General features: G+C 43.5%; 1 protein-coding gene across 1 annotated transcript in view; it reads left to right on the forward strand.

The window, feature by feature from the left end:
- LOC134603721 (chloride channel protein ClC-Kb-like) overlaps positions 1 to 23,472 on the forward strand; it is an 83,128-nt gene extending 59,656 nt beyond the window's left edge. Inside the window, exons 14-22 of the mRNA XM_063449900.1 lie at positions 5,080 to 5,293; positions 5,665 to 5,798; positions 7,809 to 7,948; positions 16,462 to 16,507; positions 20,250 to 20,314; positions 20,392 to 20,460; positions 21,097 to 21,201; positions 22,476 to 22,562; positions 23,090 to 23,472. Of these exons, the coding sequence (XP_063305970.1) occupies positions 5,080 to 5,293; positions 5,665 to 5,798; positions 7,809 to 7,948; positions 16,462 to 16,507; positions 20,250 to 20,314; positions 20,392 to 20,460; positions 21,097 to 21,201; positions 22,476 to 22,562; positions 23,090 to 23,224 (995 nt within the window). The 3' untranslated portion in view covers positions 23,225 to 23,472. The remainder of the gene's footprint in view (positions 1 to 5,079; positions 5,294 to 5,664; positions 5,799 to 7,808; positions 7,949 to 16,461; positions 16,508 to 20,249; positions 20,315 to 20,391; positions 20,461 to 21,096; positions 21,202 to 22,475; positions 22,563 to 23,089) is intronic.
- The last annotated feature ends 606 nt before the right edge of the window (positions 23,473 to 24,078 follow it).

Genomic DNA, 24,078 nt, shown 5'->3' on the forward strand with positions numbered 1-24,078 from the left:
TAAAAGTTATTTTCAATATTTTTTATCTTTTCCTCCAATTGTTTTATATTTTTCGTACTATTAAAAGTTAAATTTTAATGATATCTTGATCCACTAAGGGCACTCATAGCTTGTCTCCTCTTTCCTGTTACTACCCTGGTAGTCCATTGTGGGTTAACCCCATCTTTTGAGTGTCTTTCCTGTAGCTTCCACCTTTTTTTCTTTGCCCAAATAACATATGCCGGGGCATATAGTGTACTTTGCTTAAACTAATTATCTCCCAGGCACGAGAGTTACAAAATTTAAAACATAAAATATTAAAAATACATATAACACATATAGGAACCCCCCACAAATATTATATCTCCAGGTAGCCTGGATCTGAGTGCCCAAGTTGTCCAAATATCGCTCAGATCCCACTAACACAGCCGAATCTGTCCAAATTAGTTCCAGAGAAATAGTGGTTGCGGTCGATCACTTTCGGGAGTTCCCATACGAACAAACTGTTGAGCGGTTCCCCTGGCTCATAGGTAGCGATTGTTCGCCTTGTTCATCCTACCAAACAGCGCTTTCCTCCCTTTTTGTGGAAAGAAGCAGGCGTTTGTGTGATTTTACCGCGAGGTTAGGTGTCCGACTTATAGTTCCAGACACTCAACGACCAAGTCCAGCTGCCTGCGTTCGTGCAACAAGATGGCTGCCGTTTTCTCCAGCACGTGTTGTTCGATTATACGAATGGTGGCCACACAGTTAACGAGCCAGAGGGTGGTCGTGTTCAGTAGATTGTAACTGCTGAACTGGGGAAATGTATTTGTGTTCGGGAAACTGTATACCACGAACTAGGAGGGAAATGTCTTTCGAAGAGAGGGAAAATAGTGAGTTTGTCACAATGTATCGGGCCCATAGTCGTTTGGCAGGAGGCCAGCTTCCACACTTCTCCAGGAGTTTGTGGAAAACATCCAGGGTAAGGAACATTTGTCACACTAAACATACAATCCTAGTATACATGTATATAAACTATCTATTCACTACTCACATTGCTTATAAATCTTCCCTCCTCCACTATATATGTCACTATTATTTCCTTACACTATTAGTGTCACTGTTCCCTGCTCACACTATGAGTGCCACTATTCCCTCCTCACACTATTAGTGTCACTATTCCCTCCTCACACTAGCTGCCACTATTCCCTCCTCACACTATAAGTGTCACTATTCCCTACTCACACTGACTGTCACTATTCCCTCCTCACACTATGAGTGCCACTATTCCCTCCTCACACTATTACCCTACTGCCACTGACCAGTAATCTGGACCAGCCTATGAGCAATGATAGGGTAGTTTTAATACTTATTTGTCTACTGTCTATTGTTATTTCTATATGTGTTTAGGACTATGTGATTTTAGAACATATCAACATAGTACCACCCCCTTACCCACACGTCCCGTTTTGTTTAATGCCAGTAAGTCTGTGTGCCAGCCAAGAGGTAACCAGCACCTACTGCCACTCAGAACTGACGTTTATTTACCCTATTAAAGTATGATATTGTAATATCTCTTGCGACAGGATACTATACCTGCTCTATATTTCTTTTGATACTAACATCCCTATATTGGGTTTCTCTATAAGGACAGTTTTTCTCTCTCTTTGCACTTTAAACTTTGAGGGTTACCCCCTCCCTGTCCGGTCACACTTGACAACGTTATGGGCCAACCCATGTCTCTAAATTACTGTATCAACTCAATTATCTCCAAATGAAAAAAGGACAATTTTTATACATTTCTGGAAACACCCCAAAATCACATAATAACCCCATAAAACATACTTCCCCTGATAGCCCCGATCTAGGGGAACAACATATTCAAAAATCACCCAGATCGGTTCAGGGATTCAAAAGTTATATAGAAGTCCCATTTCTGCCCAGAATAGTTCCATGAATTCAGCTGGTGCAGCCGGTCTCTTTCGTGCAGTTCAAAATGTCGAACAATATCTTTAAGGTAGTCGTGTGCCTCTTAGTTTGTGTGTTGTTTTTACCGAATGATGCCTCCTTCGGATGAATTAGGACGAATCTAAGTGGTCCTTGAAGTCCCAGCGGTGTTCGGGCCGTTGAGTGTCCTAAAATAGTTCCAGACACTCAATGACCAAGCCCCGCTGGATAAGTTCGACAAAACAAGATGGCCGCCACCACATGTTCGTGCATACGAATCGACGGCCACCCAGTAAATTACTTAGAACGCTCAGAGTTGCGGTTTGGAATAGTGTCATATAGGTCAATTGATGGCACAATGGGTGCACGAAATGTTCGGTAAAACATTCTGTATATGAACTAGCTGGGTAAAGTCTGTTCATCTTAGTTTGTATACCGTTTTAGGCGAATGGCATTACTAATAAAGTTCAGGATGGCAACAAAATATAAGTCCAGCGAACAGAACAGTCACCATTCCCTCCTCACACTATTTGTCACTATTCCCTACTCACACTATGAATGTCATCATTCCCTTCTCACACCATGAATGTCACCATTCCCTCCTCACACTATGAATGTCACCATTCATTCAGACTGCAAGAGTAGTGCCTATCCATAAAAGTGGTGACACTACTTTGGTTTCTAACTATCGCCCAATATCATTGCTCCCTGTATTGTCAAAAATCTTAGAAAAATGTGTCCATACGCAACTATTTGAGTATTACCAACAATCAAACTATCTGACCCCTGATCAATCGGGCTTTCGCCAGAATCACTCCACTACAACTGCCCTCTTAAAAGTTTGCAATGAAATCCAAACTGGCATGGAACAAGGAGACCTAACTGGAGCTATTTTCCTTGATTTTGCAAAGGCCTATGACACAGTAGACCATGTCATTCTACTGCACAAACTCAAAAACACAGGTATTGGTGATAGCTCGCTAACCTGGTTTTGATCGTATGTATCGGATCGCTCGCAATATGTGTCCATTTCTGACAGCGACTCCCTCTCCCAGTCACATGTGGTGTTCCCCAAGGTTCCATTCTCGGCCCCCTACTATTTACATTGTAGCGGAGAGGTAGTATAATCCACAGTATCTCCGCTGGGTAACAGGAACAGCATAAAATAATCCAGGCAAATAAGTACAGCATACAATAACCCGGTAGCGTTACAAGAATCCTTCCTTCCCAAGAACTAGACGACACATAGGCTGGGAGTCAACTGAGCTTTTAATCACAGGTCACAGTATTTATGGAATTCCCCATGCAAGGGGTTTCCCTACTGACATTACAGGGGTTGTACAGTAGGGGACTACATGGGGAACTGATCAACCTGGACATTTCTCCCATCATGCACTGCTGTACGAGAGGGATACTCCCACTAGAATATACAGTTATGTGGATTATCCCTCCGTACAGCCAAACCAATATTTTACATGAAAATGCATAACTTTTATAATATTCGTTAGATTTAAACGAATGGACGTTCGGTAGATAGCTGGGGTCTGAGCGCACATTTCGTGAAAGTACCGCTCAGATCCCAGCCTAAATAACCGAACGCCGCACGAAACCCACATTATTTCTAAGTTACATTCAAACTACCGATTGACCTTAGGGAAACACATTACCGAAGGACCGGGGCTCCCGAACGGCTTGGAAGTCCAGCGGTATTCATGCCGTTGAGTAGCCGATTTTAGTTCCAGGCGCTCGACGACCAAATACCGCGGGGCTAACAAAGGATCAAAGATGGCCAACCGCCGCGTGGTCGGTAGCCGAACGACGGCACCAACAATGTTGCAATCCTTAATGGGAGCCACACGACCTCCTGTGTGTGGTCTCCCTTCGGTAGTTTGTTCGTTTCACGAACAGTGTTGAAATTCACTGTTCGTGAAACTATTGCATGAATGCTGGCGGTTTTCATGCCGCCAGCATACGAACGCTATTGTTCACCTGAAATACATTACACATACATACGCTTGGTTCTTAAAGCGGTAAACACACATTTAAGAAACACAGTTTTAAAGTGGCTGCTTTTGCCACATACATTTTTTATAAATGATCTGCCTAATGTCTGCAAATCCTCAAATATACACATGTACGCAGACGACACAATAATCTATGCTAGAAAATCCGATCTACCGCAGCTTGAGGCTGTGCCCCAAGACCAGTTTACAGAGGTAGAAAAGTGGATCGCAAAAAACAAACTCTTCCTAAACACTGACAAAACTGTCACAATGATCTTTGGAACAGTACCTAAATTACACAAATTACACAATTCCCACCTATCCATTAAAACAAATTAAAATGACACACTGACCGCAGTCCACTTTTTCAAATACTTGGGTATGTTGTTACACCCCCAATCTATCTTTTGGCCTCCACATAGAAAAACTTGCATCTAAACTTTATCCAAAACTAGGTGCCCTGTACAGAAATAAATCCTGCCTAAGCCCTACAGTAAAGGAAAATATTGTACAGCAAATGCTGATGCCAATCATTGATTATGGGGATGTAGTATATGCATCGCAAACCCACCTTAATAAACTCAACACATTGTATAACTCGTTCTGCCGATTTGTGCTACAATGTAATTACAGGACCCACCATTGCGACATGCTAAAAGAACTAAACTGGCTGTCGCTGGAATCCCGACGCACCCTTCATCTTTCCAGCCTTGTGTTTAAGAGCTTTTCTGGGAAGCTCCCACCCTACCTGAACACAATGCTTTCCCCGGCTGTTCCCACCGCCTTTAACCTCCGATCCAGTACCAGCACTTTATTTAGTCTACCTCAATACAAAAAGAAAGCGTCCCGATCCTCCTTCTCCTACAGAGGGCCGCAATTGTGGAACAACCTCCCGCACAATTTAAAATCTTCCCTAAGCTTAAAGTCCTTTAAGAGATCTCTCTCTACATACCTCAAAACAGAATGCACCTGTCATGGTTGATTATATATTTCCTACCTGTTCTATGTTACATTTTGTATACAATGTCTGTCACTGTTTCCTCCCTGCATTATGTCTGTCACTGTTCTTACTACCTCTGTTGATGTTCTATCTCCTATCTCTATTACTCACACTGCTCTCCATTAAATCATTGTCCACACTAATTGGGAACATTTATTTCTGTATCTTCAGGGGCTGCAGCCTATTCTGGGGCCGTGACGCAAACTATTTCCACCGCTCTGCTAGTGTTTGAGCTTACAGGACAGATGTCTCATATTTTGCCTGTGCTAATTGCTGTTCTTATAGCCAATGCCATCAGCCAAAGCTGCCAGAATTCCTTCTTTGACCTCATCATAATTATTAAGAAACTGCCGTATCTACCGAAGCTCACCATGGGAAGAAGCAGGTCAGACATAAGACTATTTGGTCTTGTTACCTGCGCAAACCTGAAGCCATGTGTACAATTGTTTGCTAGTTCGTGGTGTGATAAAGTGGGTTGGAAGTTAATAATTAGTAGTGTTTTATAGTATGTAGGAACATGCTAGTTAGTAGTTTGATAGAGTTGGGAGTAGTGCACTCTTTAGTATAATGAATGAGTGGGTAGGATCATGCTAGTTAGTGCTGGGATAGAGTAAACCAGTTAATTGCATAAAAGTAGAACTAATCATATGAAAGAATGGATGAGAGGTTGCACAATAGTACCGTGATAGGTTGGGTGACTGTGAGAGTGTTTGAGAGTAAGCCAGTTAGTGATCTTTGTGTTGGATTTCTCCACAGTGCCCATGATATCAGTGCAGAAGATTTCATGATAACAGACCTGCTCTACCTGGTGAAGGGCTTTAAATACAAGGATGTTCGAAATCTGCTCAAAACATCAGAACTCAGACAGTTTCCCATTGTGGATGCAGAAGGTTCTTTAATAAAGCTCACCTCTTCTCCTACCTTCTCCATTCTCTCCTCTGTATATTTCCTCGGTATCTTATCCCATCCCCTACCTTCTCCATTCTCTCCTCTGTCTATTACCTCGGTATCTTATCCCATCTCCTAACTTCTCCATTCTCTCCTCAGTATATTCTCCCATCTCCTACTTTCTCAATTTCCATCTTGGTATCTTATCCCGTCTCCTATCTTCTCCATTCTCTCCTAAGTATCTTCTACCATCTCCTCCTTTCTCCATATCCATCTCGGTATCTTATCCCATCTCCTACCTTCTCCATTCTCTCCACTGTATATTACCTCGGTATCTTATCCCATCTCCTACCTTCTCCATTCTCTCCTCTGTATATTACCTCGGTATCTTATCCCATCTCCTAACTTTTCCATTCTCTCCTCAGTATCTTCTACCATCTCCTACTTTCTCCATTTCAATCTCAGTATCTTATCCCATCTCCTACCTTCTCTATTCTCTCCCCAGTATCTTATCCCATCTCCTTTATCCATATCCATCTCGGTATCTTATCCCATCTCCTACCTTCTCCATTCTCTCCTCTGTATATTACCCCATCTATCTCCCCTGTATATTTCCACATCCATCCTCGGTATCTTCTCCCATCTCTTACCTTCTCCATTCCCTCCTCTGTATCTTATCCCATCTCTTACCTTCTCCATTCCCTCTTCGGTATCCTATCCCATCACTTACCTTCTCCATAACCTCCTCTGTATCTTTTCTCATCTCCTACCTTCTTCAATCCCTCCTCGGTATCCTATCCCATCACTTACCTTCTCCATTCTCTCCTCGGTATCCTATCCCATCACTTGCCTTCTCTATTCCCTCCTCTGTATCTTATCTCAACTCTTACCTTCTCCATTTCCTCCTCTGTATCTTATCCCATCTCCTACCTTCTCCATTCCCTCCTCGGTATCTTATGCCATCACTTACCTTCTCCATTCCCTCCTCTGTATCTTATCTCATCTCCTACCTTCTCCATTCCCTCCTCGGTATCCTATCTATCACTTACTTTCTCCATTCCCTCCGCGGTATCCTATTCCATCACTTACCTTCTCCATTCCCTCCTTTGTATCTTATCTCATCTCCTACCTTCTCCATTCCCTCACTTACCTTCTCCATTTCCTCCTGTGTATCTTATCCCATCTCCTACCTTCTCCATTCCCTCCTCTGTATTTTATCCTATCACTTACCTCCTCCATTCTCTCCTCGTATCCTATCCCATCACTTACCTTCTCCATTCCCTCCTCGGTATCCTGTCCCATCACTTACCTTCTCCATTTCCTCCTGTGTATCTTATCCCATCTCCTACCTTCTCCATTCCCTCCTCTGTATTTTATCCTATCACTTACCTTCTCCATTCCCTCCTCAGTATCCTATCCCATCACTTACCTTCTCCATTACCTCCTCTGTATCTTATCTCAACTTTTACCTTCTCCAATTCCTCCTCTGTATCTTATCCCATTACCTACCTTCTCCATTCCCTCCCCGTTATCCTATCCCATCACTTACCTTCTCCATTCCCTCCTCTGTATCTTATCTCATCTCCTACCTTCTCCATTACCTCCTCTGTATCTTATCTCAACTTTTACCTTCTCCATTTCCTCCTCTGTATCTTATCCCATTACCTACCTTCTCCATTCCCTCCTCGTTATCCTATCCCATCACTTACCTTCTCCATTCCCTCCTCTGTCTCTTATCTCATCTCCTACCTTCTCCATTCTCTCCTCGGTATCCTATCCCATCACTTACCTTCTCCATTTCCTCATCTGTATCTTATCTCAACGCTTACCTTCTCCATTCCCTCCTCTATATATGTTAAAGTGTCTATATAAATACATATTTTGTAAAAAAATAACTATACCTATCAAATCCATCTTTTCCATCTTTTTATTTTTCCCATTTCAGACATTTTTTTAAATCTTCATGTCAGTTTCTCCTCTTTTGACTCGTTGCTTTCTTACCTTTCCTTTAGAATCCAAGATTCTCCTAGGCACGGTCAGTCGGAAGACCCTGAGCAAGATGTTGTCAGATCAGCTTAGTACGGAGCGGAGAATTCAATTCATGCTTAATCGGGGTGGAACAGAAAACCTAGATTGCAGCCTTACTGTAAATGTAAGAAACAGAATGAATGTGTTGGCGAGATAGGGTGAGGTGAAAATGATAATGAACATTAATGAAGAAATCGTACTGGTATTGCGATGTCCGTTGATAAGTTTGTATCTTTGTTATTATTATTAAGTAGAGATTGTAGCCTTATTAGTCCAGTGATGTAGATGTAAAAAAAACAGATAAAATTCGTATCTTGTAATACCTTTTTTATTGGACTAACATAATTTTTTAATGACAAGCTTTCGGGAGAACCTTCCCTTTCTCAAGTATAAAGCTTGTCAATGAAAAATTCTGTCAGTCCAATAAAAAAAGTATTACAAGAAAGGAATTTTATCTGTTTTATACATTATTATTATTAATATTGGCATTTTTATAGCGCCTACTTATTCCGCAGCGCTTTACAATATTATAAAGGAGGAAATTTAACTATAAATAAGACAATAACAAAACGTTACAGGAACAATAGGTAGACGAGGACCCTGCTCAGATGAGCTTACCGTCTAGAGGAGGTAAGTATAAAGACACAATAGGAAGGACATCAAGGGGAACAAACAACAAGGAGGGAAAGTAACAGAATTGGAGGTGAGCGTGGAGTGTGGCCTTTTAGGAGAGAGCAAGAAAAAGGCTTGTGAGATAGAAGGCCAATTAGGAGAGAATACCAGTAATCTATGCGAGAAATTACTAGATTATGAACATCTCCTTAGCAGTATCTTGAGTGAGAAAGGGGTGGATGCGGGCAATGTTTTTCAGTGGAATCAGCAGGATTTGTACGTTTGTGTGGTGGTAAGTGTGAGAGCTAAAGCTGGATGAATGGATGTCTGTGAGAGTGTGAGAGTGTTGTGTGTTGTAAAGACAGATGCGAGATTGTAAGAGGCTGAGTGGCAGTGGCATGACAGTAGGTGATAAAGACAAAAAGGGAATTGGGGACACACCCGGAACATTCATTTTGCAGGAATGGTGCTGCCGTAGTGACCAAAATGTATATATAATACAAATTAAGGAACAGAGCATACATAAAATAGTTTAACTATTTATAAGGCTACTTATAATCCCCTATCTCAGCAAACTAATATGGGGATTCAGTTCCACCATACGGCCATATTGTGTTAAGTTCACTGCTACATCACAGTACCCCAATATCCGTGGATCCTACACTAATTACATCACAGTACCCCAATATCCGTGGATCCTACACTAATTACATCACAGTACCCCAATATCAGTGGGTCGTACACTAATGACATCACAGTACCCCAATATCAGTGGGCCCTACACTAATTATATCACAGTACCCCAATATCAGAGGGTCCTACACTAATTATATCACAGTACCCCAATATCCGTGGATCCTACACTAATTACATCACAGTACCCCAATATCAGTGGATCCTACACTAATCACATCACAGTACCCCAATATCTGTGGATCCTACACTAATTACATCACAGTACCCCAATATCCGTGGATCCTACACTAATCCCATCACAGTACCCCAATATCCGTGGATCATACACTAATCACATCACAGTACCCCAATATCCGTGGATCATACACTAATCACATCACGGTACCCCAATATCCGTGGATCATACACTAATTACATCACAATACCCCAATATCAGTGGGTCCTACACTAATTACATCACAGTACGCCAATATCCATGGGTCCTACACTAAATACATCACAGTACCCCAATATCAGTGGGCCCTACACTAATTATATCACAGTACCCCAATATCCGTGGGTCCTACACTAATTACATCACAGTACCCCAATATCAGTGGGTCCTACACTAATTACATCACAGTACCCCAATATCAGTGGGTCCTACACTAATTACATCAGAGTACCCCAATATCAGTGGGCCCTACACTAATTACATCACAGTACCCCAATATCAGTGGGCCCTACACTAATTACATCACAGTACCACAATATCGATGGATCCTACACTAATTACATCACAGTACCCCAATATCAGTGGATTCTACACTAATTACATCACAGTACCCCAATATCCGTGGGTCCTACACTAATTACATCACAGTACCCCAATATCAGTGGGCCCTACACTAATTATATCACAGTACCCCAATATCAGTGGTCCTACACTAATTACATCACAGTACCCCAATATCAGTTGGCCCTACACTAATTACATCACAGTACCCCAATATCCGTGGGCCCTACACTAATTATATCACAGTACCCCAATATCAGTGGGTCCTACACTAATTACATCACAGTACCCCAATATCAGTGGGCCCTACACTAATTACATCACAGTACCCCAATATCAGTGGGCCCTACACTAATTACATCACAGTACCACAATATCGATTGATCCTACACTAATTACATCACAGTACCCCAATATCAGTGGATTCTACACTAATTACATCACAGTACCCCAATATCCGTGGGTCCTACACTAATTACATCACAGTACCCCAATATCAGTGGGCCCTACACTAATTACATCACAGTACCACAATATCGATGGATCCTACACTAATTACATCACAGTACCCCAATATCCGTGGGTCCTACACTAATTATGTCACAGTACCCCAATATCCGTGGATCCTACACTAATCACATCACAGTACCCCAATATCCATGGGTCCTACACTAATTACATCACAGTACGCCAATATCCGTGGGTCCTACACTAATTACAACACAGTACCCCAATATCAGTGGGCCCTACACTAATTATATCACAGTACCCCAATATCCATGGGTCCTACACTAATTACATCACAGTACCCCAATATCAGTGGGTCCTACACTAATTACATCACAGTACCCCAATATCAGTGGTCCTACACTAATTACATCACAGTACCCCAATATCAGTGGGCCCTACACTAATTACATCACAGTACCACAATATCGATGGATCCTACACTAATTACATCACAGTACCCCAATATCAGTGGATTCTACACTAATTACATCACAGTACCCCAATATCAGTGGGCCCTACACTAATTACATCACAGTACCCCAATATCAGTGGGCCCTACACTAATTACATCACAGTACCACAATATCGATGGATCCTACACTAATTACATCACAGTACCCCAATATCAGTGGGCCCTACACTAATTACATCACAGTACCCCAATATCAGTGGGCCCTACACTAATTACATCACAGTACCACAATATCGATGGATCCTACACTAATTACATCACAGTACCCCAATATCAGTGGATTCTACACTAATTACATCACAGTACCCCAATATCCGTGGGTCCTACACTAATTACATCACAGTACCCCAATATCAGTGGGCCCTACACTAATTACATCACAGTACCACAATATCGATGGATCCTACACTAATTACATCACAGTACCCCAATATCCGTGGGTCCTACACTAATTATGTCACAGTACCCCAATATCCGTTGATCCTTCACTAATCACATCTCAGTACCCCAATATCCATGGGTCCTACACTAATTACATCACAGTACGCCAATATCCGTGGGTCCTACACTAATTACATCACAGTACCCCAATATCAGTGGGCCCTACACTAATTATATCGCAGTACCCCAATATCCATGGGTCCTACACTAATTACATCACAGTACCCCAATATCAGTGGGTCCTACACTAATTACATCACAGTACCCCAATATCAGTGGTCCTACACTAATTACATCACAGTACCCCAATATCAGTGGGCCCTAAACTAATTACATCACAGTACCACAATATCGATGGATCCTACACTAATTACATCACAGTACCCCAATATCAGTGGATTCTACACTAATTACATCACAGTACCCCAATATCAGTGGGCCCTACACTAATTACATCACAGTACCCCAATATCAGTGGGCCCTACACTAATTACATCACAGTACCACAATATCGATGGATCCTACACTAATTACATCACAGTACCCCAATATCCGTGGGTCCTACACTAATTATGTCACAGTACCCCAATATCAGTGGGCCCTACACTAATTATATCACAGTACCCCAATATCCATGGGTCCTACACTAATTACATCACAGTACCCCAATATCAGTGGGTCCTACACTAATTACATCACAGTACCCCAATATCCGTGGGTCCTACACTAATTACATCACAGTACCCCAATATCAGTGGGCCCTACACTAATTACATCACAGTACCACAATATCGATGGATCCTACACTAATTACATCACAGTACCCCAATATCCGTGGGTCCTACACTAATTATGTCACAGTACCCCAATATATGTGGATCCTACACTAATTGCATCACAGTACCCCAATATCGGTGGATCCTACACTAATTACATCACAGTACCCCAATATCCGTGGGTCCTACACTAATTACATCACAGTACCTCAATATCCATGGGTCCTACACTAATTACATCACAGTACCCCAATATCAGTGGGCCCTACACTAATTACATCACAGTACCCCAATATCAGTGGGTCCTACACTAATTACATCACAGTACCCCAATATCCGTGGGTCCTACACTAATTATGTCACAGTACCCCAATATATGTGGATCCTACACTAATTGCATCACAGTACCCCAATATCGGTGGATCCTACACTAATTACATCACAGTACCCCAATATCCGTGGGTCCTACACTAATTACATCACAGTACCTCAATATCCATGGGTCCTACACTAATTACATCACAGTACCCCAATATCAGTGGGCCCTACACTAATTACATCACAGTACCCCAATATCAGTGGGTCCTACACTAATTACATCACAGTACCCCAATATCAGTGGGTCCTACACTAATTACATCACAGTACCCCAATATCAGTGGTCCTACACTAATTACATCACAGTACCCCAATATCAGTGGGCCCTACACTAATTCCATCACAGTACCACAATATCGATGGATCCTACACTAATTACATCACAGTACCCCAATATCAGTGGATTCTACACAGTACCCCAATATCCGTGGGTCCTACACTAATTACGTCACAGTACCCCAATATATGTGGATCCTATACTAATTGCATCACAGTACCCCAATATCGGTGGATCCTACACTAATTACATCACAGTACCCCAATATCCGTGGATCCTACACTAATTATATCACAGCACCCCAATATCCGTGGGTCCTACACTAATTACATCACAGTACCCCAAAATCAGTGGATCCTACACTAATTACACCACAGTACCCCAATATCCGTGGATCCTACACTAATTACACCACAGTACCCCAATATCCGTGGATCCTACACTAATTACATCACAGTACCCCAATATCCGTGGGTCCTACACTAATTACATCACAGTACCCCAATATCCGTGGGCCCTACACTAATTACATCACAGTACCACAATATCGATGGATCCTACACTAATTACATCACAGTACCCCAATATCTGTGGGTCCTACACTAATCACGTAACAGTACCCCAATATCCATGGATCCTACACTAATTACATCACAGTACCCCAATATCCGTGGGTCCTACACTAATTCCAATGTGAGAGACAAAGTAAGTATTGAAAGCCTATGTCTAATGCGCGTGCGCGGCATTGCTGCGCACGCGCATTAGGTATCCCCCGCTGGTGGCTGCGCATGCTTAATGTACAATATACAGCCTAATGTATAGTATACAACTTAATGTATGGTATATAGCTTAATGTATTGCATGCAACTTTATGTACAGTATACAGCTTAATGTACGGTATACAGCCACCAATATTAGGCTACTGTGAAGTAGAAGTGGGCCTTTTAAGATTTAAAACAGTATTTTTATATGTGCACTGTTCCATAGTAGGTGGTGTGAGAACTGGCATCGGGGTGTTATGATACGTGGTGAATGGTGGTGTGGTGTGTAGTGATTGGTGATGTGTGGTGTAGAGTTGGTGTGGCGTAGAGTTGGTGTGGTGTAGAGATGGTGGTGTGTAGAGATGGTGTGGTGAATGGTGGTGTGGTGTAGAGATGATCTGGTGAATGGTGGTGTGGTGTAGATATGATGGTGTGGTGAATTGTGGTGTTGTGTAGAGATGGTGGTGTTGTGTAGAGATGGTGTGGTGAATTGTGGTGTTGTGTAGAGATGGTGGTGTTGTGTAGAGATGGTGTGGTGAATTGTGGTGTTGTGTAGAGATGGTGGTGTTGTGTAGAGATGGTGTGGTGAATTGTGGTGTTGTGTAGAGATGGTGGTGGTGTTGTGTAGAGATGGTGGTGTTGTGTAGAGATGATGGTGGTGTGTAGAGATGGTGTGGTGAATGGTGGTTGTAACGGCTACCCAGATAGAGAGAGGGTTTCTGCCGTTGGAGACGTCCTTTTTCCCTGCAAGCTGCTGTGGAGAAGTAGGCTGATATAATCCCATCCACGATATCCAGAGCGAAAATCAGGTTCAGCTGCAACAGGAACAGAATAACCTTCCCAAACAATCCCCTTTCAAGAACGAGACGAGGCTACGTTATGAAGGGTCAAGATGAACTGAGGACTGGGACACCCAGCCTGCTTTTTATTAGAAAAGGGTACACACAGGACACTCCCAGGGGGAGGATGAAAACAACCAATTATGCACAGGGTAACACCCCCACGTCTCCTCCCCTCAGATAACCACATAATACAATTAGAACATACAATATTTTGCCCCAGTTCTGGATGTACCCCAAAAACAGGGGGTACACCTTTAAATCCGGCACCGCTTGAGAGATCTTCGTTCGGGGAACACTCTGTCCAAAAATCAGCCCGATTGGGTGAACGGTTCGGGAGTTACAGAGTTTCAAAGTTTTGACCGACCGCACAGACCAACTAGCCGAAAATAGTTCCATGAGTTTTGGCCTTGCGGTCGGTCTCTGTTCGCACGGTAAAACGGCATGAAAATCTTGTCATCCATCCGAATCGCGGGGTTCGCTGAAATCCCCATAGGTGACTGAGTATAACTACCGAATGGTGGGGTGTTCGGTAGTTTCTGTGCGAACTTGTGGAGGTCTGGAGGACTCAGCGGTGTTCGCCTGTTTGCGTATCCGTTTTTAGTTCCATGCGGTTACAGGCAAACACCGCTGTTCGCACACAAGATGGCCGCGACCACGTGTAAAGTCCTGAAATGGCGGCCACCTACATTTCACATACGGACTTCGCACGAAATCAGGCGAACAGAGGCATGAACCGAACAAAAGAAAAGACTAAGTTGGAAGGATCTGTTACAGTGGTGTTGTGTAGAGATGGTGTGGTGTTGTGTAGAGATGATGGTGGTGTTATGTAGAGATGTTGGTGTTGTGTAGAGATGATGGTGTTGTGTAGAGATGGTGTGGTGACGGGTGGTGTTGTGTAGAGATGGTGGTGTGGTGTAGAGATGGTGTGGTGAAGGGTGGTGTTGTGTAGAGATGATGGTGTGGTGTAGAGATGGTGTTGTTGTGTAGAGATGGTGAGGTGAATGGTGGGTGTTGTGTAGAGATGGTGGTGTGGTGTGTGGTGATTGGTTGTAATAAATTCCTTCTTCTGTGTGTGTTTTCAGGATGATTGAAATAAGTGTTTCAATGTACATTATCTCACAAAAGTGAATACCCCCCTCACATTTTTGTAAATATTTTATTATATCTTTTCATGTGACAACACTGAATAAATTATACTCTGCTACAATGTAAAGTAGTAAGTGTACAGCCTGTATAACAGTGGTATGTGACTCGTTAGTGTTACAAGGTCAGGTGTGAATGGGTAGCAGGTGTGTTAAATGAGTCCTTTGTCCCCTATTCTATATAGATATGCCCATAATGACATCAGAATATAACCCTATCCATATAAGGACAAGACCCCCAATCCACATTCCAGACTACTCAGACAAAGAAAGCTTTGTGACTTATTAATACCATGTTACTTATGTCAATTCAGACATCCAAACCTAATCAATAGAAACATAGAATATGCAATATTCTACAATGGTGGTGTGGTGTAGAGATGGTGTGGTGAATGGTAGGTTGGTGTGTGGTGTAGAGGTGGTGAATGGTGGTATGGTATGTGGTGTAGAGATGGTGTGGTGAATGGTGGTGTAGTGTGTTGTGAAGAAATGGTGTGGTGGTGTATAGAGATGGTGTGGTGTATGGTGTGGTGTGTGGTAAATGGTGATGTGGTGTGTAGAGATGGTGTGGTGAATGATGATGTATGGTGTGGTGAACGGTGCTGTGGTGTAGCGATGGTGTGGTGAATGGTGATATGCTGTGTAGAGATGGTGTGGTGATGTGGTGTTGTGTGTGGTGATGTAGAGATGGTGTTGTTTGTTGTGATGTATGTTGTAGAGATGGTGTGGTGAATGGTGATGTGGTGTGGTGTGTAGAGATGGTGTGGTGTGTGGTGATGTATGTTGTAGAGATGGTGTGGTGAATGGTGGTGTGTTGTGTTGTGTAGAGATGGTGTGTTTTGGTAAGAAGGCATTCAATCGGTTAGAAGTGATGGTAAGTGAAATTAAAATATTAAACAACGCTATTGCTTGGGAGGAGAAGGTAACATATTATATTACATTTGATTTATTTCAGTCTATGGGAGAGAATGGATCATCAAGACCCAGACTGCCAAGAACAGGTGATATTCTGTGTCAATCTTGTCTACCTTCTTTTATAATCCCTTAACTGCTGAGTGTTACTCCTTGTCTTGCACTCTCTGTCTATAGGAATTAACTTCATTCACTAAGCACTAGACTCAATATAGATAAGGGCAGGCAGGCAGTGGCGGAACTATCGCGGTCGCAGGGGTCGCAGGGGTCGCAGCTGTGACCGGGTGCCCGCCAACATGTGTTGGGGTCCCAGCCAGCACGGTAGAGCTACTGGGGCCGCATTGAAGGGGCCCATCGGGTGGTCCACTCTGGTAGGGCCACCAGATGGAAATGTATTTCCAGTGAGCCCAGTCAGCGCAGCAGCGCTTTTAACAGCACGACCGGGCCCCCTGCGATGACTTCACAGCTAGGAGGAAGTCGCTTCCTCCCAGCAACCACCGGGGGCCATGTGGGAGGAAGGAGGAGGGAGTCAGAGTTGAAACTCTGACTCCCATCAGGCTGAACCACCTCTGGACCCCAGAAAAGTCACCCTCTTGCATCTAAAAGGTAGGAAACAGAAGGGTGACTAAACCATTTTGTGTGTGTTTGTTTGTATGTATGTATGTGTCTGTCTGTCTGTGTTTGTGTGTGTGTGTGTTTGTTTGTATGTATGTATGTGTCTGTCTGTCTGTGTTTGTGTGTGTGTATGTCTGTATGTGTGTGTGTATGTGTATGTGTGTGTGTATGTATGTGTCTCTGTGTGTGTGTGTGTGTGTTTATGTATGTATGTGTGTGAGTTTGTATGTATGTGCGTGTGTGTCTATGTGTGTGTCTGCATGTGGTGGGGGCGCAATGTATGGGAGTGGGAGAGCAGACGTACAGGGGGGGTGGCTTGGGGTAGACGTATGCAGGGGGCCCCAGGGCAATTTTCACGCCGTGTCCCTGTGATTTCTAGTTATGCCTCTGCAGGCAGGGTGAGTGTGAGTGAATGTATTCGAGTAGATAAGGGCAGGCAGAGTGAGTGTGAGTGGGGGAATCAATGGAAAATCGGTCAGAGTGAGTCAGTCAGGGTGAGTGTGTTAGAGTAGATGAGGACAGACAGGGTGAGTGTGAATGACTGTGTTAGAGTAGATGACAGGCAGGGTGAGTGTGAGTATAAATGTAAGTGAAGTCAGTCAGGGTGAGGGTGAGTGGGGGTATAAATGTGAAGTCAGTCAGGGTGAGGGTGAGTGGGGGTATCAATGTAAGTGAAGTCAGTCACGGTGAGTCAGTGAGGGTGAGTGGGGGTATCAATGTAAGTGAAGTCAGTCAGGGTGAGTGTGTTAGAGTAGATGAGGACAGACAGGGTGAGCTTGAGTGACTGTGTTAGAGTAGATGACAGGCAGGGTGAGTGTGTGTTAGAGTTGATGAGGACAGGCAGGATGAGTGTGAGTATAAATGTAAGTGAAGTCAGTCAGGGTGAGAGTGAGTGGGGGTATCAATGTAAAGGAAGTCGGTGAGGGTGAGTGGGGGTATCAATGTAAGTGAAGTTGGTCAGGGTGAGTGGGGGTATCAATGTAAGTGAAGTCAGTCAGGGTGAGGGTGAGTGGGTTTATCAATCAAAGTGAAGTCAGTCAGGGTGAGGGTGAGTGGGGGTATCATTGTAAGTTAAGTCAGTCAGGGTGAGTGGGCGTATCAATGTAAATGAAGTCAGTCAGGGTGAGGGTGAGTGGGAGTATCAATGTAAGTGAAGTTGGTCAGGGTGAGTGGGGGTATCAATGTAAGTGAAGTCAGTCAGGGTGAGGGTGAGTGGGAGTATCAATGTAAGTGAAGTCAGTCAGGGTGAGTGGGCGTATCAATGTAAATGAAGTCAGTCAGGGTGAGGGTGAGTGGGAGTATCAATGTAAATGAAGTCAGTCAGGGTGAGGGTGAGTGGGGGTATCAATGTAAATGAAGTCAGTCAGGGTGAGAGTGAGTGGGAGTATCAATGTAAGTGAAGTCAGTCAGGGTGAGGGTGAGTGGGAGTATCAATGTAAGTGAAGTCAGTCAGGGTGAGTGGGGGTATCAATGTAAATGAAGTCAGTCAGGGTGAGGGTGAGTGGGGGTATCAATGTAAGTGAAGTTGGTCAGGGTGAGTGGGGGTATCAATGTAAGTGAAGTCAGTCAGGGTGAGGGTGAGTGGGTTTATCAATCAAAGTGAAGTCAGTCAGGGTGAGGGTGAGTGGGGGTATCATTGTAAGTTAAGTCAGTCAGGGTGAGTGGGCGTATCAATGTAAATGAAGTCAGTCAGGGTGAGGGTGAGTGGGAGTATCAATGTAAGTGAAGTTGGTCAGGGTGAGTGGGGGTATCAATGTAAGTGAAGTCAGTCAGGGTGAGGGTGAGTGGGAGTATCAATGTAAGTGAAGTCAGTCAGGGTGAGTGGGCGTATCAATGTAAATGAAGTCAGTCAGGGTGAGGGTGAGTGGGAGTATCAATGTAAATGAAGTCAGTCAGGGTGAGGGTGAGTGGGGGTATCAATGTAAATGAAGTCAGTCAGGGTGAGAGTGAGTGGGAGTATCAATGTAAGTGAAGTCAGTCAGGGTGAGGGTGAGTGGGAGTATCAATGTAAGTGAAGTCAGTCAGGGTGAGTGGGGGTATCAATGTAAATTAAGTCAGTGAGGGTGAGTGGGGGTATCAATGTAAGTGAAGTTGGTCAGGGTGAGTGGGGGTATCAATGTAAGTGAAGTCAGTCAGGGTGAGGGTGAGTGGGAGTATCAATGTAAGTGAAGTTGGTCATGGTGAGTGGGTTTATCAATCAAAGTGAAGTCAGTCAGGGTGACGGTGAGTGGGGGTATCATTGTAAGTGAAGTCAGTCAGGGTGACGGTGAGTGGGGGTATCAATGTAAGTGAAGTCAGTCAGGGTGAGGGTGAGTGGGGGTATCAATGTAAGTGAAGTCAGTCAGGGTGAGTGGGCGTATCAATGTAAATGAAGTCAGTCAGGGTGAGGGTGAGTGGGAGTATCAATGTAAGTGAAGTTGGTCAGGGTGAGTGGGGGTATCAATGTAAGTGAAGTCAGTCAGGGTGAGGGTGAGTGGGAGTATCAATGTAAGTGAAGTCAGTCAGGGTGATTGGGCGTATCAATGTAAATGAAGTCAGTCAGGGTGAGGGTGAGTGGGAGTATCAATGTAAATGAAGTCAGTCAGGGTGAGGGTGAGTGGGGGTATCAATGTAAATGAAGTCAGTCAGGGTGAGAGTGAGTGGGAGTATCAATGTAAGTGAAGTCAGTCAGGGTGAGGGTGAGTGGGAGTATCAATGTAAGTGAAGTCAGTCAGGGTGAGTGGGGGTATCAATGTAAATTAAGTCAGTGAGGGTGAGTGGGGGTATCAATGTAAGTGAAGTTGGTCAGGGTGAGTGGGGGTATCAATGTAAGTGAAGTCAGTCAGGGTGAGGGTGAGTGGGAGTATCAATGTAAGTGAAGTCAGTCAGGGTGAGTGGGCGTATCAATGTAAATGAAGTCAGTCAGGGTGAGGGTGAGTGGGAGTATCAATGTAAGTGAAGTTGGTCATGGTGAGTGGGTTTATCAATCAAAGTGAAGTCAGTCAGGGTGACGGTGAGTGGGGGTATCATTGTAAGTGAAGTCAGTCAGGGTGACGGTGAGTGGGGGTATCAATGTAAGTGAAGTCAGTCAGGGTGAGGGTGAGTGGGGATATCAATCTGTAACCAGTCAGGGTGAGGATGAGTGTAAGTGAAGCAGAGAGTGTGAGTGGGTGTATTAGCTTAGGTTAGAACACACAGGATGAGTGCATTCTATCTCCTGTTTCTCTGTTTCTTCAGACACGTCGGAAGCTGTGGACTCCGCGTATAGTGTCCAAGACACAGTGCCTTATGACAGTGAGGAGGTGAGGCTGTAATATTAATAAGCACTCATACTCGGCGTAGTATGACGACAAATGGCATAACATCATTGCCTTTACAGGTAACAAAACCACGCAGCGAAGGGCGTAAGAGACGACCCAGCAAATTCCGGAGCCAATACCTGAAATTAGTGAGTAAACCAGAAGAAATAATGAAATATCGGCTCTAGATTGTAACACGTATATTTTTTATTAAGTAATTTCCAAATAAAAGTATTATTTTTTTATCTGAAACATGAGATGCATAGGTAGCTCATAAACACAGGATTCAGGGATGTGTAAAAAAAAATAAACAACCGTAATTTTACAGTATTGTAATTTTTCAGTTATTCGTTCATCATTTAAACAAATATTGACTTTTGTTACAGTCTTATTACTGATTTTTCTCAGAGATGTAAATAGGAGTTTATCTCCAGTTCTATAGATTATATAGGGCTTTGCAGGAAGCTCACTCTCGTCATGCAGTTTGACCTGCAAAGGTTGTAGTAGAGTATGGAAGGACGGAATGTCGCCATTTGCAGTCCATCTGTATAGATGTAGAGGGACCTGATGGAGCCCTGGTAAATATTAATTTCCCTGCATGTAGACAATGAATGCTAGAACTAGAGGGGGGAGTAGTGCTCTAAAGACTAAATGCTGTTTAGAATTGGTTTTCAAATAAATGCATCTGAATCCTTGTGCCCTACTGAGTTCTGTGTAACCTGGGATCTTTCACTTGGATGGAACGGGACTGTGGATGGGGAGTTCATAGTGAGTGTGTGTTTCAGGTGGAAGAGTGGGAATGCCAGCAGCTGAACGAGGTAGTATCCATGGAAGTGTTAAACATTGACTCGGCTCCGTACCGACTGGTCGAAAAGCAGACTCTGTACCAGGTGAGTCTACATGAAAGAATGAAAAATTTAGGGCAACATGACTGGGGATGATGGAGGGAGTGCAGGTCAGAGAGGGCTAATTGAGTGCAAGCGAGAAGGGGTTGGGAGTTTAGTTAGTTAGTATAGGTAATAGAGAGTTTGTGAGTGCAGGTAATTGGGTTAGTGAATGTAGTTATAGAGGGTTTTGTTGGTTAGTATAAGTAAGAGGTAGTTTGTGAGTGCAAGTAATGGGGGTAGGGAATGTAGTTATAGAGGGTTTAGTTAGTTAGTATAGGTAATAGGGAGTTTGTGAGTGCAGGTAACGGGGTAGGGAATGTAGTTATAGAGGATTTAGTTAGTTAGTATAAGTAAGAGGTAGTTTGTGGGTGAAGGTAATGGGGGTTAGGGAATGTATCCAAATAGCGTTAGATTGTTCAGTAGAATGGAATCACCATTCGGGTAAAGTTCTGACTGGCCAGCCATGAGGCGAAGGCCCAAAACAGTTCAAGAGAACTGAGGACAACAGCCGGTCTTCTTTCGGGGGTTCCTGTGCGAAAACCGACAAACGCTCCCCCCAGTCGGTAGTTCCTATCTCCTGAACGTTGTTTGTCTAGTTGGTCGGAAAGTTGAACGGGCAGCAGTACCATATTTGCCTGGGTTCGCAAGACCGCGTGACCCGAAAATAGTTCCAGGCATTCAATGACCATGTACCGCTACCTGTGTTCGGGAGAAAAAATGGCCACCATGCACTGGAACAGATGTGTTCGGTTATACGAATGGTGGATACCCGGGGAAAGCACTTGAGTTATTCACCTAATTTGTGGTTAACAGCCAGGGGAGGTCGATGTTCGGAGATGTACAAAAAGGGGAACCACACACTATCCATTCGGGAGACGAACAAGGGGGTACAGACAACCGAACAAAAGGGAATGAGTCTGAATACAACATGCGGCCCAGTCTGAGCACAACATGCGGCCCAGTCTGAATACACCATACATCCCAGTCTGATTACACCATATGGTTCAGCAGAAGTGGAGTAAGTCATCCAAAAAGGCCTTCCGGTCTTGTAATAATTTTCAAAGGTGGACAACATATGCCTGTCCGGAAGTCAGGTGGGGTCGGGTGTAGGAGATACACTAACTAGCTGAACACGAGTAGAGGGAAGTAAGGATATACAATAGAACATACATATCCCATCTGAAAATGGCAGAAATGATACACATACTTGTCCATCATCATGAGATATGTGATTTTGTATATTTATATATTATGTGTCGACCCCCATCTCTCCTCAGGTTTATGACCTGTTTAACCTTCTTGGACTACGCATGGCTTATGTCACCAGCACTGGCAGACTTATAGGAGTGGTATCTCTGAAAGAGGTAATGGAACTAGTGACATCATTACGATGCCATTCTGAAACTAGAAATATCACGTAACTAGAAATATCACATAACTCCAATATGACAATGAGATAGGAGTAAAATCACATTATACAAATACTGACATCACTCTGACAGGGATAATATGGAAAATGCATCGCCCAGTACTGTATGACTACTGACTGAGGATATACATTTCATATTTATTTTTCACAACTAAAATCTAGAGAGATTATAAGGACAGCCTAGCCACCAAAACCACTTTAGCTTAATGAAGCAGTTTTGATGTATGGATGGTACCCTGCAGTCTATCTGCTCAATTCTCTGCCTTGTAGGAGTTAAATCACTTTGTTTATACAGCGGTAAAAACATTTGCACATTAACACAATGTCCTAAAAATTGCCATTTCACATATTCACCATGACACAATGGGCGCTTACTAATGATGTCACTAGAGACTTTGTCAAGACAAGTTATGGCTGATGCTGCCAGACGCCTCCATAATTAACATCCTTTCCTTTCCTCAGATAAAGGATGCTGTACAAGGATCCGTGAAAGGAACATTCGTCCCACGAGCCAACAAAACACAGGATGGAAATGAGGAGACTATCTCCCTACATGCCCTCTCTACACCCCCGACACCAAGACCATCATCCAGCTGACAACTCATTTCAAATGGAGTAACTATGAACTAACAAGACATTTTCATGAAAATTACTGCTTAGATGGAGTAGGTTGGTTAAGATTGAGTAGTAGAAATGAGGTGTTTGTCATGGCCCTCATTGGGTTTCTTACCACCTACTCAAACACTTGGGCAGCCTCCAAGGTTTCGCTAAATTATATCACTTCATTTTTATGGGGACTTTTCATAAATATATGTTTTTAGCAAATAAATATGTAAATATCCAAATTATTGTATTGTTTTGCTTTATTTTTACCATTTTACCAGTAAGTTGCCATTTATAATTTTCAGGCTGCCGTCGAGTAACAAAATTATATCAAGTGTCATTAATGACATCAATTGTAACATATGGAGAAGAATTGACCATATAATTTCCCATTATACAACATAATAAGTGAATTAGAGAATTTTTCCAAGTTTTGGCCTAAATTGACCCAGTTTAGAAATCTGGTGAATATGCTATGTCCTTATGTTTTCTACTTAAAAAAATAACACTTTAGGGGGCGGGGCCGACCGCCATGCTGAGAGGTCGCATTCAAGTCGAGCTCCTGCAGACTCACGACAATTATGCTCATAAAAAGCAAATAAGCTACTCACCTGCAGTAAAGCAGCAGCGTTTTGACCCCTGAGAAGGCACATAAGCACAGCTACCTCGCTATCCTGCCCTGCGGTTTCCCTTTGGAACTCCGATGCCACGTGGTAAGGGCCCCGTATCCCCCCCCCCCTTTGGACCGGAGGGGTCATCCCGGTCCCAGGAGACTGTCTCCGCGACCTGTAGTGCTTGGGCCTGAGGGGGCTCCCCACGACCAAAATGGCGGAAACGGGAGGCAACCC

The sequence above is a fragment of the Pelobates fuscus genome, chromosome 3, assembly GCF_036172605.1.
Source record: "Pelobates fuscus isolate aPelFus1 chromosome 3, aPelFus1.pri, whole genome shotgun sequence".
In the NCBI taxonomy this organism is placed as follows: Eukaryota; Metazoa; Chordata; class Amphibia; order Anura; family Pelobatidae; genus Pelobates; species Pelobates fuscus.